The 15,410-nt window shown below is 41.1% G+C and overlaps 1 protein-coding gene across 3 annotated transcripts in view; it reads right to left on the bottom strand.

Moving 5' to 3' along the window:
* LOC102955497 (protocadherin alpha-C2) overlaps window positions 1-15,410 on the bottom strand; it is a 128,216-nt gene that overhangs the window by 103,183 nt on the left and 9,623 nt on the right. The window contains exon 1 of one of the 3 annotated variants that reach the window (XM_042985451.1): window positions 12,558-15,090. The exons of 1 other annotated variant lie outside the window; for it this stretch is intronic. In XM_042985451.1, coding sequence (XP_042841385.1) covers window positions 12,558-14,954 — 2,397 coding nt within the window. In that variant the 5' untranslated portion in view covers window positions 14,955-15,090. Of the gene's footprint in view, window positions 1-12,557; window positions 15,091-15,410 lie in introns of those variants that run through there. One more of the 3 variants, XM_042985444.1, reaches the window with a different exon arrangement.

Below are 15,410 nucleotides of genomic sequence, written 5' to 3'. Positions count from 1 at the left end.
TTTACAGATGACATATTATACATAGAAAACCGGGTAGACTCCACCAAAAGTCTGCTAGAACTGATACATGACTTCAGCAAAGTTGCAGGATACAAAATCAATGTAGAGAAATCAATTGCATCCTTATGCACTAATAATGAAGCAACAGAAAGACAAATAAAGAAACTGATCCCATTCACAACTGCACCAAGAAGCATAAAATACCTAGGAATAAACCTAACCAAAGATGTAAAAGATCTGTATTCTGAAAACTATAGAAAGCTTATGAAGGAAATTGAAGAAGATATAAAAAAATGGAAAAACATTCCATGCTCATGGATTGGAAGAATAAATATTGTTAAAATGTCAATACTACCCAAAGCTATCTACACATTCAATGCAATCCCAATCAAAATCGCGCCAGCATTCTTCTCGAAGCTAGAACAAGCAATCCTAAAATTTGTATGGAACCACAAAAGGCCCCAAATAACCAAAGTAATTTTGAAGAAGAAGACCAAAGAGGGAGGCATCACAATCCCAGACTTTAGCCTCTACTACAAGGCTGTAATCATCAAGACAACATGGTATTGGCACAAAAACAGACACATAGACCAATGGAATAGAATAGACACCCCAGAATTAGACCCACAAAAGTATCGCCAACTAATCTTTGACAAAGCAGGAAAGAATATCCAATGGAAAAAAGACAGTCTCTTTAACAATGGTGCTGGGAGAACTGGACAGCAACATGCAGAAGGATGAAACTAGACCACTTTCTTACACCATTCACAAAAATAAACTCAAAATTGATAAAGGACCTGAATGTGAGACAGGAAACCATCAAAACCCTAGAAGAGAAAGCAGGAAAAAAACCTCTCTGACCTCAGGTGCAGCAATTTCTTACTTGACACATCCCCAAAGGCGAGGGAATTAAAAGCAAAAATGAACTATTGGGACCTCATGAAGATAAAAAGCTTCTGCACAGCAAAGGAAACAATCAACAAAACTAAAAGGCAACCAACGGAATGGGAAAAGATATTTGCCAATGACATATCAGACAAAGGGCTAGTATCCAAAATCTATAAAGAACTCACCAAACTCCACACCCCAAAAACAAATAATCCAGTGAAGAAATGGGCAAAAAACATGAATAGACACTTCTCTAAAGAAGACATCCAGATGGCCAACAAGCACATGAAAAGATGCTCGACGTCGCTTCTCATCAGGGAAATACAAATCAAAACCACACTGAGATACCACCTCACACCAGTCAGAATGGCGAAAATGAACAAATCAGGAGACTATAGATGCTGGCAAGGATTTGGAGAAACGGGAACCCTCTTGCACTGTTGGTGGGAATGCAAATTGGTGCAGCCACTCTGGAAAACAGTGTGGAGGTTCCACAAAAAATTAAAAATACATCTACCCTATGACCCAGCAATAGCACTGCTAGGAATTTACCCAAGGGATACAGGAGTGCTGATGCATAGGGGCACTTGTACCCGCAATGTTTATAGCAGCACTTTCAACAATAGCCAAATTATGGAAAGAGCCTAAATGTCCATCAACTGATGAATGGATAAAGAAATTGTGGTTTATATACACAGTGGAATACTACATGGCAATGAGAAAGAATGAAATATGGCCTTTTGTAGCAATGTGGATGGAACTGGAGAGTGTTATGCTAAGTGAAATAAGTCATACAGAGAAAGATGGATACCATATGTTTTCACTCTTATGTGGTTCCTGGGAAACTTAACAGAAGACCATGGGGTAAGGCAAGGAAAAAAAAAGAGGTTAGAGAGGGAAGGAGCCAAAACATAAGAGCCTCTTAAAAACTGAGAACAAACTGAGGGTTGATGGGGGGTGGGAGGGAGAGGAGGGTGGGTGATGGGCATTGAGGAGGAAACCTGTTGGGATGAGCACTGGATGTTGTATGGAAACCAATTTGACATTAAATTTCATATTTAAAAAAATAAATTAAAAAAAATAAATGTTGATGTTACCCAAAGCAATCTATGCATTCAATGCAATCCTTATCAAAATAACATCAGCATTCTTCGCAGAGCTAGAACAAACAATCCTAAAATTTGTATGGAACCACAAAAGAATAGCCAAATAGCCAAAGGAATGTTGAAAAAGAAAACCAAGGAAGGAAGCATCACAATTCTGGACCTTAACCTGTATTACAAAGCTGTCATCATCAAGACAGTATGGTATTGGGACAAAAACAAACACAGATCTGTTGAACAGAATAGAACCCAGAAATGGACCCACAAATATATGGCCAACTAATCTTCAATAAAGCAGGGAAGAATGTCCAATGGAAAAAAGACAGTCTCTTTAGCAAGTGGTGCTAGGAGAACTGTACAGTGATATGCAGAAGAATGAAAATGGACCGCTTTCTTACACCATACACAAAAATAAATTTAAAGGGATGAAAGACCTAAATGTGAGACAGGAAACCATCAATATCCTGCAGGAGAAGACAGGCAGCAACCACTTTGACGCTGACCACAGCACCTTCTTACTTGACATGTCTCTGGAGGCAAGGGAAATAAAAGCAAAAATGAACTATTGAGACCTCATCAAAATAGAAAGCTTCTGCACAGTGAAGGAAACAATCAACAAAACTAAAAGGCAACTGACAGAATGGGAGACGATATTTGCAAATGACATACCAGACAAAGGGTTAGTATCCAAAATCTACAAAGAACTTATCAAACTTAACACCCAAAAAACAAATAATTTAGTGAAGCAATGGGCAAAATACATGAATAGCAATGGGCAAAATACAAAATACATGAATGGGCAAAATATATGAACATAACAGACATGAAAAAAATGCTCAACATCACTCATCATCACTCATCATCAGGGAAATACAAATCAAAACCATGATGATGAGATACTACCTCACCTGTCAGAATGGCTAAAATTAACAACTCAGGCAACAAGAGATGTTGGCAAGGATGCGGAGAAAGGGGAATGCTTATGCACTGCTGGTGGGAGTGCAAACTGGTATAGCCACTCTAGAAAAATGAATGGAGGTTCCTCAAAAAATTAAAAATTGAACTACTCTATGGCCCAGCAATTACACTACTATGTATTTATCCAAAGGATACAAAAATGCTGATTTACAGGGAACATGCACCCCAATGTTTACAGCAGCACCATAGACAATAGCCAAAGTATGGAAAGAGTTCAAATGTCCATGGACTGATGAATGGATAAAGAAGATGTGGTATATATATTCAATGGAATATTACTTGGCTACCAAAAGAATGAAATCAAGCCATTTGCAACAACTTGGATGGAACTAGAGTGTGTTATGCTAAGCGAAATAAGTCAGTCAGAGAAAGACAATTATCATATGATTTCACTCATATGTGGAATTTAAGATAGAAAACAAGGGCGCCTGGGTGGCTCAGTCACTTGAGCGTCTGACTTCGGTTCAGGACATGATCTCACGGTACATGAGTTCAAGCCCCACATCAGGCTTGCTGCTGTCAGCCTGTCAGTGCAGAGCCCACTTCAGATCCTCTGCCCCCCTCTCCACCTCTCCCCCACTTGTATTCTCCCCAAAATAAATAAATATAAAAAATAAATAAGACCCAAAAAAGATAAACATAAAGGAAGGGAAGCAAAAATAATATAAAAACAGAGAGGGAGGCAAACCATAAAAGACTCTTAAATATGGAGAACAAACTGAGGGTTGCTGGCAGGGTGTTGGGTGGGGTAAGAGCTAAGGGGGTGAGGGGCATTAAGGAGGACACTGGTTGGGATGAGCACTGGGTGTTATATGTAAATGAAGAATCACTAAGTTCTATTCCTGAAAAAATATTTTTTTTCATTTAAAACAAAGAAATCAATGTGAAAATGGACATGGCGGTTAGAATGATACCTAAAAGCCAAGAAATACCAAAAATAGCTACCAGCCTCCAGAAACTGGAAGAGCAAGGAATAACACTTCTCTAGAAGGTTAGGAGGGACTATGACCCTGCAGATGTCTTGAGTTTGGATTTCTTAACTCTGGAACTTTGAGAGAATAAATTTCTGTTATTTTAAGCTAAAACATAAAAAATTAAAAAATAAAGGATTTAAAATTAAAAAAAAAAAGAACTTGCCAAACTCAACACAAAACAAACAATCCAGTGAAGAAATGGGCACAAGATATGAACAGACACTTTTCCAAAGAAGACATCCAGATGAATAACAGACACATGAAAAGATTCTCAACATCACTTATTATCAGGGAAATTACAAATCAAAACCACAATGAGATATCACCTCACAGCTATCAGAATGGCTAAAATTAACAACACAAGAAACAAGAGGTGTTGTCGAGGATGCAGAGAAAGAGGAATCCTCTTGCACTGTTGGTGGGAATGCAAACTGGTGCAGCCACTTTGGAAAACAGTATAGAGGTTCCTCAAAAAAATTAAAAATAGAACTACCCTACAACCTAGCAATTGCATTGCAAGGAATTTATCCAAAGGATACAAAAATGCTGATTCAAAGGGGCACATACACCCCCAATGTTTATAGCAGTGCTATCAACAATAGCCAAACTATGGAAAGAACCCAAATGTCCATCAACTAATGAATGGATAAAGCAGATGTGGTACATATACACAATGAAATACTACTCGGCAATGAAAAAGAATGAAATATTGCCATTTTCAACAACGTGAATGAAACTGGAGGGCATTATGCTGAGCAAAATAAGTCAGTCAGAGAAAGATACCATAGGATTTCACTCATACGTGGAATTTGAGAAACTCAACAGATGAACATAGAGGAAGGGAAGAAAAAATAAGAAAAAAACAGAGAGAGACACAAACCATAAAAAACTCTTAAATACAGAGAACAAACTGAGGGTTTCTAGAAGGGTGTGGGTGGGTGGGAGGGTGCGTTTAATGGGTGATGGGCATTAAGAAGGGCACTTTTCAAGATGAGCACTGGGTGTCATACGTAACAGATGAATAATTGGGTTCTACTCCTGAAGCAAAGACTACACTGTATGTTAACTAACTTGAATATACATTTTAAAAATCCATCAATTAGAGTTTACACACTAACCATTCTAAAAATGAACCAACAAAAAATGAAATAAGAAAACAATTCCATTTATAATAGCATCAAAAACTCAAAATACTAAGGAATAAATGTAACAAAATAAATATAAAATGCATACTCTGAAAACTACAAAACATTGTTGAAAGGGACTAAAGAACTAAGTAAATGGGGGGAAAATCCCACGTTCATGGATCAGAAGACTTTTTATAGTTAAGATGGTGATGGCAATACTGCCCAAATTGATCTACAAATTGATCCCTATCAAAAGTAAGCTGGCTTCCTTGCAGAAATTGATAAACTGATCCTAAAAGTCACATGGAAATGCAAATCACACAGAACAGCCAACACAATCTTGAAAAAAAGAACAAAGTTGGAGCACTAATAGTTCCTGATTTTAAAACTTGCCACAAAATTACAATAATGAAAGCAATGTGGTACTGGGATAAGGATAGACATATAAATCAAAGGAATAGAATCAAAATCCAGGAATGAACTCCCACATTTATTGATCAATTGATTTTCAACAATGGTTCCCAAACATTTCAACAGGAAAAGGATAGTTCTTTTCAATAAATGATGCCAGGATAACTGGATATCCACTTGCAAAAGAATAAAGTTGGATCACTACCTCACACCTGCTACAAAAATTAACTCAAAATGTATCAAAATGATGCCAGCAAAATGTCAGAATAGGAATTCCCAGCCCTTATTCCCACACAAAAATAACCATTAACAATGATATATAAGCCAAAATTCATTTTTGAGGATTCCAGAATCCAGTTAAGAAGCTGGAGTACCCCAGGTGAACACAAGGCTGAAAGAGCTGCACTGAAATCAGTAGGAAAGATCATTTTAACTTTGCTCACATCAGCCCCTCACCCATACTGGTACACCTCAGCACCCGGAAAGAATACTGTCACTACTTCACCTTCAAGGGGAAAGAGAAGAGTATAACGTGTCTCAGGGCTGTCTAAAGGACTAGTTTCTGTATTGCCTCAAACAGAGAACTGATGGAACTGGCATTGTTTGGATGCCTGGGGGCTATAGAGAACAAAAATAGCAAGGGGTCAGCTTGCTCCTTCAGGAAGGAGGGAGAGAAGTGAGGGTGTGTCTAGCCTTTTGGGTTTTCGGAAAGCTATCTAAGGAATTGGTATCTGTCTACCTGACTAGGGGTGCTGACAGGAAACCAGCACACTTGGATGCCTACTGGCCACTGAGAACAGAAGAGCTTACTGCTGTAGAACCAGAAAACTGAAATGCTGCCGACAGACACTAGAGGGAGCAACAAAGATAATTTAAATAACCCAGTCAAAAGGAGCAACAACAACAAAAAATAGAGAAAGGTATGAAGAAAACCTTTGGGACATATGGAATTTATGGGACACCTTTAAAAAGAAACAATCATTGGAGTCACAGAAGGAGAAGAGGGAAAAGGGTAGAAAGCTTATTTAAAGAAATAATGACAGAGAACTTCTCAAATATTAGGAAAGATTTGGACATCCAAGTTCATGAAGCTAGTAGGTCACCCCAAAATTTCAATCTGAAACACTCTTCCCTAAGATGAATTATAATAAAACTGTATAAAACAAAGAAAGAATTTTAAAAACACAAGAGAAAAAAAATTTCTCTCATACAAGCAAACCCCCATTAGGCTATTAACAGATTTCTCAGCAGAAACACCGCAGGCCAGGAGAGAATGGTTGATATATTCAATGTGCTGAAATAAAAATAAGCCACCAACCAAGGATATGTTATGCAGTAAAATTATCCTTCGAAATGAGACAAGATAAAGACTTTCCCCAATTAAAAAAAAAAAAGGCTCAGGGAGTTCATCACCATTAGACCTGCCTTATGAGAAACGCTGAAAGGAGTTCTTCCAGCTGAAATGAAAGGGTGATGACTAGTAACATGAAAACATATGAAAATATACCACAGTCTGGTAAAGTAAGTATAGAGTCAGATTCAGAATACTCTAATATTGTAATACAGTGGTGCCATAACTACTTTAAGAGTCAAAGAACAGATATATTAAAACTAGTGATAGTTATAATTATTTGTTAATGGATACACCCTTTGAAAAGATGTAAATTGTGGGGCACCTGAATGACTCAGTCAGTTAAGCATCTGACTCTTAATTTAGGCTCAGGTCACGATCTCATGGTCTTGAGATCAAGCCCCACATTGAGCTCCACTCTAAGCATGGAGCCTGCTTGAGATTCTCCCCCCTGCTCTGTCCCCCACCCTGTGCTCACTCTCTCTAAAATAAATAAATAAATAAATAAATAAATAAACAAACAAACAAACAAACAAACAAATGAAGAGAAGGAAAAATATATTCTGTGCAAATGGAAACCAAAAGAGAGAAGAGGAGTAGCTATACTTAGATAAAACCGACTTTAAGTAAAAAACCATAACAGGAGACAAAGGTCATTATATTGTGATAAAAGTCAACAAAAGAATATAACAATTGTTATATATCTACCCAACATCACAGCACATAAATATATAAATCAAATACCAACTTATCTGAAGGAAGTAATAGATGACATTACAGTAATAGCAGAGAACTTCAGTACACCCACTTTCATCAATGGAGAGATAATCCAGACAGAAAATCAGTATGAAAACACTGAACTAGAACAAATGGACTTAATAGACATGTACAGAACATACCCACCAACTTCAACAGAATACAAAGTCCTCTCAAGAGCACATGGAACATTCTCCAGGATAGATCATGTATTAGGTCACAAAGTAAGTCTCAGCAAATTTTAAAAGACTAAAATCATACAGAGTATCTTTTCTGACCATAATCATATGAAACTAGAAGTCGATAACCAGAGGAAAATGGGAAAATTCACAAATACTTGGAAATTTAACAACACACTCCTTAAAAACAGTGGGTCAAAGATGAAACAAAAGGGAAATAGAAGATATTTTGAAAGAAGTGAAAATGGAAACACAACATAGTAAAACTTAGGGGATGCAGCAAAAGCAGTGCTAAGAGGTAAGTTTACAGCAAGAAATAACTACTTTAAGAAAAATGATCTCAAGGGGCGTCTGAGTGGCTCAGTTGGTTGGGCGTCCGACTGCAGCTCAGGTCATGATCTCACAGTTTGTGAGTTCGAACCCCGCATCGGGCTCTGCGCTGACAGCTTGGACCCTGAAGCCTGCTTCGGATTCTACGTCTCCCTCTCTCTCTCTCTGCCCCTCCCCTACTCATGCTCTGCGTCTCTCTCTCTCTTAAAAAAAAAAATAAACATAAAAAAAAAAGAAAAATGATCTCACTATGGGAATGCAAGCTGGTGCAGCCACTCCGGAAAACAGTATAGAGGTTCCTCAAAAAACTAAAAATAGATCTACCCTACAACCCAGCAATTGCACTACCAGGCATTTATCCATGGGATACAGGCGTGCTGTTTCGAAGGGACACATGCACCCCCATGTTTATAGCAGCAGTATCAGCAATAGCCGAAGTATGGAAAGAGCCCAAATGTCCATCAATGTATGAATGGATAAAGAAAATGTGATACACACACACACACACACACACACACACACACACACACACACAATGGAGTATTACTCGGCAATCAAAAAGAATGAAATCTTGCCATTTGCAACTATGTGGATAGAAGTGGAGAGTATTATGCTAAGTGAAATCAGTCAGTCAGAGAAAGACAAAAATCCTTTGACTTCACTCATATGAGAACTTTAAGAGACAAAACAGATGAACATAAGGGAAAAAAATAATATAAAAACAGGGAGGGGGACAAAACCGAAGAGACTCATAAATTTGGAGAACAAACTGAGGGTTATGGAGGGGTAGTGGGAGGCGGATGGGCTAAATGGGTAAGAGGCGCTAAGGAATCTACTCCTGAAATCATTGTTGCACTATATGCTAACTAATTTGGATGTAAATTTTAAAAAATAAATAAAAAAGAAAAAAAGAAAAATGATCTCACTGGTGTGGAACCTTAAAAAACCCCAAACTATACAGAGAATGGATTGGTGTTTGCCATTTGCAGGGGGTGGGAGTGGGCAAAATGACTGAAGGTGAGCAAGAGGTACAAACTTCTGGTTATAAAATAAATAAGTTCTGGGGACATAATGTACAGTACAGTGACTATACTTAATAATACTAAATTGTATATTTGAAAGTTGCTAGGGATGTCTGGGTGGCTCAGTCAGTTAAGCCTACAACTCTTGATTTTATCTCAGGTCATGATCTGAGTTTGTGAGTTTGAGCCCCAAGTCAGGCTCTGCACTGACAGCATGAAGCTGGCTTGGAATTCTCTCTCCCATTCTCTCTTTCTCTCTCTCTCTCTCTCCTCCCCTGCTCTCACTCTCTCTCAAAATAAATAAATATTAAAAACAAAGTTGCTAAAAGAGTATATAGGAAAAGTTCTAATTACAAGAAAAAAAAGTTGCAACTATGTATGGTGATAGGTGTTAACTAGACTTATTGTGGTGATCATTTTCCAATATATACAAATGTCAAACCATTATATGTATATCTGAAACGAATATAATGTTATATGTCAATTATACTTCAATTTTTCAAATTAACTTAAATTAGAAATAAATGTTTATTAAATTAATTTAATTAATGGATGTTCCATATAAAAATTAAGATCTTCCTAAATAAACATGGAGACTGTAAAATCCATAAAAGAAAAATAGATGTATTTTAGTTCAGAAATGTAAAAAACACCTTTATATGGCAAAATATACATAACTACATCAATATAAGTTGTATAGGAGAAAAAATATTTGTGATATAGGTAGAAGATAAAAGTTAATATCTATATTTTAAAAAGAACTTTCTCAAACTGAAAACATTTTTTTTCAAATAAAAATGGGAAAAGAATTTAATTGATAAATCAAAGAAAACCAAACATAAATGACAGTATGCTGAAGTTCACTGGTAGTATGTAGGAATTAAAGCAACAATGAGATATCACACTGGCAGAATGTAAGACTGCTTTTGCTTTTAGAGATAAAAGAGGTTGCTCATAACTTGGTGGAAATTAAAAGTACTACAAAATTCTTGAAAAGTACTCTAGCAAAACATTTGAAAATTAAAATTATTAATACCCTTTGATGTGTCAATTCCACATCTGAAAATGAATTTCACAGAAATGAAACCACCAATATTTTAGAAATATATAAATGAGGGGTGCTTGGGTGACTCAGTAGGTTAAGCGTCAGGCTCTTGATTTAGGCTCCAGTCATGATCTCAAGGTTGGTGAGATTGAGCCCAGGATCTGGATCCAGACAGCACAGAGCCTGCTTGGAATTCTCTCCCTCCCTCTCTCTCTGCCCCTCCCTGGCTCGTGCGCTCTCTCTCTCTCTCTCTCTCTCTCTCTCTCTCTCAAAATAAACAAATAAATGTAGGGGCGCCTGGGTGGCTCAGTCGGTTAAGCATCAACTTTGGCTCAGGTCATGATCTCATGGCTTATAAGTTCGAGCCCCGTGTTGGGCTCTGTGATGACAGCTCAGAGCCTGGAGCCTACTTCCGATTCTGTGTCTCCCTCTCTCTCTGTCCCACCCCTGCTTATGCTCTGTCTCTCAAACCTAAATAAATGTTTAAAAAAATTAAAAATAAAAATCAATAAATGTAAAAAATTTTTAATAAATAAATAAGAAACATGTAAGTAATAGTACACCATGGTTTAGGAGGGCTAATGAATACTTGAAACAAAATACTCATCAACAGGTGAATAACTGAATATATCAATGATTCACCCTGTATTATGGGGTACTACACGGCTATTAAAAATATCATGGGGCAACTGGGTGGCTCAGTTGTTTAAAGCATCCAATTGTGAGTTCACGCAGCATGTTGTGCTCCACATTAGGTGTGGAGCCTACTTTAAATTTATTTTTACATTTATTTATTTTTAATAGAGAGAGACAGAGCACAAGTGGGGGAGGGGCAGAGAGAGAAGGAGACACAGAATCCAAAGCAGGCTCCAGGCTCTGAGCAGGGCTCAAACTCACAAACCGTGAGATTATGACCTGAGCCAAAGTCAGACGCTTAACCGACTGAGCCACCTAGGCACCCCTGTGGAGCTTACTTTAAAAAATAAGAAAAACAAAAACGAAAAAGAAATTGGATACTTGTCTGACAACATACAAAAGTATTAGATATGTGGGGATTTCCAAAGGTATTGGTAATTGAGGAAATGTAAAATGCATTATCTATCCTAATAAACTAAAATAAACACTAACAAAAAGCCACCAGACGTATGCACGTGTGTAGCAATCCAATGACTGCAAATAAATATGTGAAAGGAAAATTACAAGCCTGTTTGTACTGGATACCTGACAGGAATGGTGATGTGACTAGAAGAAAATGAGGAGGGACCAAGCCAAAAAAACTTAAAAAATTTTTTTTTGTTGTTTATTTATTTTTGAGACAGAGACAGAATGCGAGTGGGTTAGGGACCGAGAGAGAGGGAGACATAGAATCCAAAGCAGGCTCCAGGCTCTGAGCTGTAAGCACAGAGCCCCCTGGGGGGGGGGGGGCTCAAACTCACAAACTTTGAGATCATGACCTGAGCCAAAGTTGCACGCCCAACCAACTAAGCCACCCAGGCGCCCCTTTAAAAATTTTTTTTAATGTTTATTTATTTTTGAGAGACAGACAGACAGAATGCGATCAGGGGAGGGACAGAGAGAGGGGGAGTCACAGAATCCGAAGCAGGCTCCAGGGTCTAAGCTGTCAGCATAGAGCCCAACACGGGCCTCCAACCCACGAACTGTGAGATCGTGACCAAAGCCAAAGTCGGACACTTAACCCACTGAGCCACCCAGGAGCCCCCGGAAAAAAAATTTTTTTAAAGAAACAAAAATGCACCTTTAAAGGGCATTTATGTAAAAGATTATGTCCTCTTTAAAATAAAACACGTAAAATGGCATATGTATAAATTTTATAAAAACATTTAAAGTTTTAAAATTCTGGTTAGCCTCTTTAAAACAAACCTCTTCTAAATGCTTAAGTATTCACAACGTGTGGTTTCTTATAAATGCTCACACAGAAAATAAATGATAATACGGGTGCCTGGATGGCTCAGTCAGGTAAGTGGTCTACTTCAGCTCAGGTCGTGAGTTTGAGCCCCGAATCAGGCTCTGGGATCTCAGCACCACTTCCGATCCTCTGTCTCCCTCTCTCTCCGCCCCTCCCTCTCTTTCTGCCTCTCCCTCGCTCACGCTCTCTCTCTCAAAAATAAATAAACATTAAAAAAGGAAACAAATAATTAGAAACCCTGTGTAATACAAAAAACCGCCACAAATGATTACCGTTATGGGCAGTTTATTATGACTTTTTACTAAAACTTACCTGAAAAATAATTCGACCCACTATGTCAATAATACTCATTAAATTCCATAACGACGAGCAAATTAAAGAATAATCTTACAATTGAGAATGAATCTTAAACGATAAAAGTGTGAATAAGGCTAAAATAGTAAGACAGTTTTAAATACGAACTCACCTCTTTCAAACGTTCTGAATCAGCTTCTCCTTCACCTGTTCCCTCTGTAGAACTCAGACACGGAGGAAGGCTGGGGCTAAAGGCCATGAGGTCGGTCTTGGGCGGACCCTCCCCAGAGCACACCCTCTGCCGCCTCTGCTGCGAGTACGACCAGCTCCCCACCGCGCTGGAACACACCAGCGTGGGCTTCCCCGGCCCGCACGCGCCCTCGCTGGGCGGCGCCGAGCACCGCAGCGCCACGTACAGCAGCAGCGTGAGCACCAGCAGGCTGGACACCGCGCAGATGGCGATGATCAGGTACACGTTGACATCCACCAGCGCCGCCTCCGCGCCGGCGGCGCCCGCCAACACCCGCGACGAGGCCTTGGGCGCCTGGCCGCTCTCCACCAGCGACAGCAGCACGGTGGCCGTGGCCGTCAGCGCCGGCTCGCCGTGGTCCCTCACCAGCACCAGCAGGCGCTGGCGCGGCGAGTCCGCCTCGTCCAGGCTGCGCGTCGTGCTGATCTCGCCCGTGTACAGCGCCACGCGGAACGGGCTGCGCGCGCCACCCGCCGCCGGCTGCAGCTCGTACGACAGCCACGCGTTGTAGCCCGAGTCGGCGTCCACCGCGCGCACCTTCGCCACCACGTGGCCCGCGCCCACCGACCGCCACACCAGCTCGCTCACGGCGCCGCCCGCGCCGCCCGCCCCAGGCAGCGGCAGCAGCGCGGGCGCGTTGTCGTTCTCGTCCAGCACGAACACCTGCAGCGTCACGTTGCTGCCCAGCGGAGGCACGCCCGCGTCGCGCGCGCTCACTTGGAACTGCAGCAGCTCCAGCTCCTCGTGGTCCAGCGGCTGCAGCGCGTACACCTTGCCGCTCTCCGCGTGCACCGACACGTAGCTCGACAGCGCACGCTCGCCCACCCGCCGCTCCACCAGCGAGTAGGACACCAGCGCGTTCTCCTGCGCGTCCGCGTCCCGCGCGGACACCGTGAAGATGTGGCAGCCGGGAGGGTTGTTCTCCTTCACGAACACCGTGTACTCGGCCTGCGCGAATGCCGGCGCGTTGTCGTTCACGTCGGCCACTTCCACGGACACGCTGGCCGTGGCCGACAGCGAAGGCGAGCCCCCGTCCCGTGCGGTCACCACTACAGCATAGTCCGACACGCTCTCGCGGTCCAGGACGCTGTCCAGCACCAGCGAATAGTAATTCTTGAAAGTGGACACCAGCTTGAAGGGGACATGGGGTGTTAGTGAGCAGGTCACCTGCCCGTTGGCGCCAGAGTCACGGTCGGACACGCTGATCAAGGCGATGACAGTGCCCACCTGAACATCCTCTCGTACCGGGAGTGACAGAGAAGTGATGGTAATATGTGGGATATTATCGTTTATATCTAGTACTTCCACCAAAATGGTACAATGACCTGCCATTGGAATATTCCCCTTGTCTATTGCCTCCACCGGTATTTCGTACAATTTCTTTTCTTCGAAATCTAGTTTACCCTTTGTTCTAATTTCTCCACTGTTAGGATTTATGATAAATGCATTCAGCACTGCAGGAGATACAGGCCTTCTAAATGAGTAGCTTATGTCTCCATTCGTACCATCATCAAGATCTGTGGCATTTAGCTTGATCACTAATGTACCATTAAATGCGTTCTCTAATACCGTCACTTTATAAATGAATTGGTCAAATTCTGGGGCATTGTCATTCACATCCAGAATTTCGATCAGCAACTGAACTGTGCCGGTCATCTCCGGTTTACCCCCATCATTGGCTGTCAATAATAAACTATGCTCCTGAATTTGCTCTCTGTCCAATGATTTTCTCAACACAAGTGACAACGAAGACGTTTGTTCACGATTGTTTTGTGTGTCCAAAGCGAAATAGTCGTTGGGATCGATTCGGTAGGTCAAGGCTGAGTTTACTCCAATATCTGCATCGGATGCGCCATCTAGTGGAAACCGAGTTTCTGGGGGTCTAGATTCTGCAATGATTATTCTTTTCTTACTTTCAGGGAACACAGGCGGGTTGTCGTTAATATCTTTAACCTCCACCTCCACATGGAAAACCTGCAGCGGCCTGTCCACGATCACCTCCAGGTGGATGCTGCACTCCGCGTTCCGCCCGCACAACGCCTCCCGGTCGATCCGAGAATTCACAAACAAAATTCCATTCTGCAGATTTACCTCCAGTAGGTCCCCGCGGCCTTTGGACACCACCCGGAATTGGCGTCGCACCAGCTCTGCCAGCTCCAGCCCCAGGTCCTGTGCGATTCGGCCCACAAAAGTGCCGTGTTTGGCCTCTTCCAGGACCGAGTAGTGGATCTGGCCGCTCCCAGCCTCCCAGGCTGTGAGCAGCAGAAGCGACTGGAGAAAACTCAGGGCTCCGGGGCCTCCTCGCCAGGAAAACAGCATGGTACACTCAAAAGGATTCAAAGATAGCTTAATGTATATGTAATACCTTACCGCAAACTGATTCTCACGGCCTTCTATTGGGGAAGGATTCACTAGAGGTTTTCCACTATCTGCCAAATCTTCTGCAGGACGGAAGAAGCGGAGGCACGTTCTTCAGGCAAACGTTCTCAGTGAAGAGCGACACCAAGCGCATGAATTTGTAACTGTAAACATGATTCAGTATTCCTATTTTCCGTTGATGTAGGGTTGGGGTTTTTTTTTTGCATTTCGTGAGGTTTTTCACTGCAAATACCCAACTGAAGATTAAATGTCTTTCTTTCCAGAGACAGTAAATCAGTACATTCTTCTTTTTATTGGATGCTAGTTGAAAATTTGTCGATGAATTCCATTTTTCCACAAATAAATTTTTGCAGAAACTTTCATGCAGAATTTTGAAAGAGGAATTTTCGGCATTTA

Source organism: Panthera tigris, chromosome A1 (assembly GCF_018350195.1).
Source record: "Panthera tigris isolate Pti1 chromosome A1, P.tigris_Pti1_mat1.1, whole genome shotgun sequence".
NCBI classification, from domain to species: domain Eukaryota; kingdom Metazoa; phylum Chordata; class Mammalia; order Carnivora; family Felidae; genus Panthera; species Panthera tigris.
The sequence above is the reverse complement of the archived record's forward strand: the minus strand, read 5'-3'. Positions and strand labels throughout refer to the sequence as shown.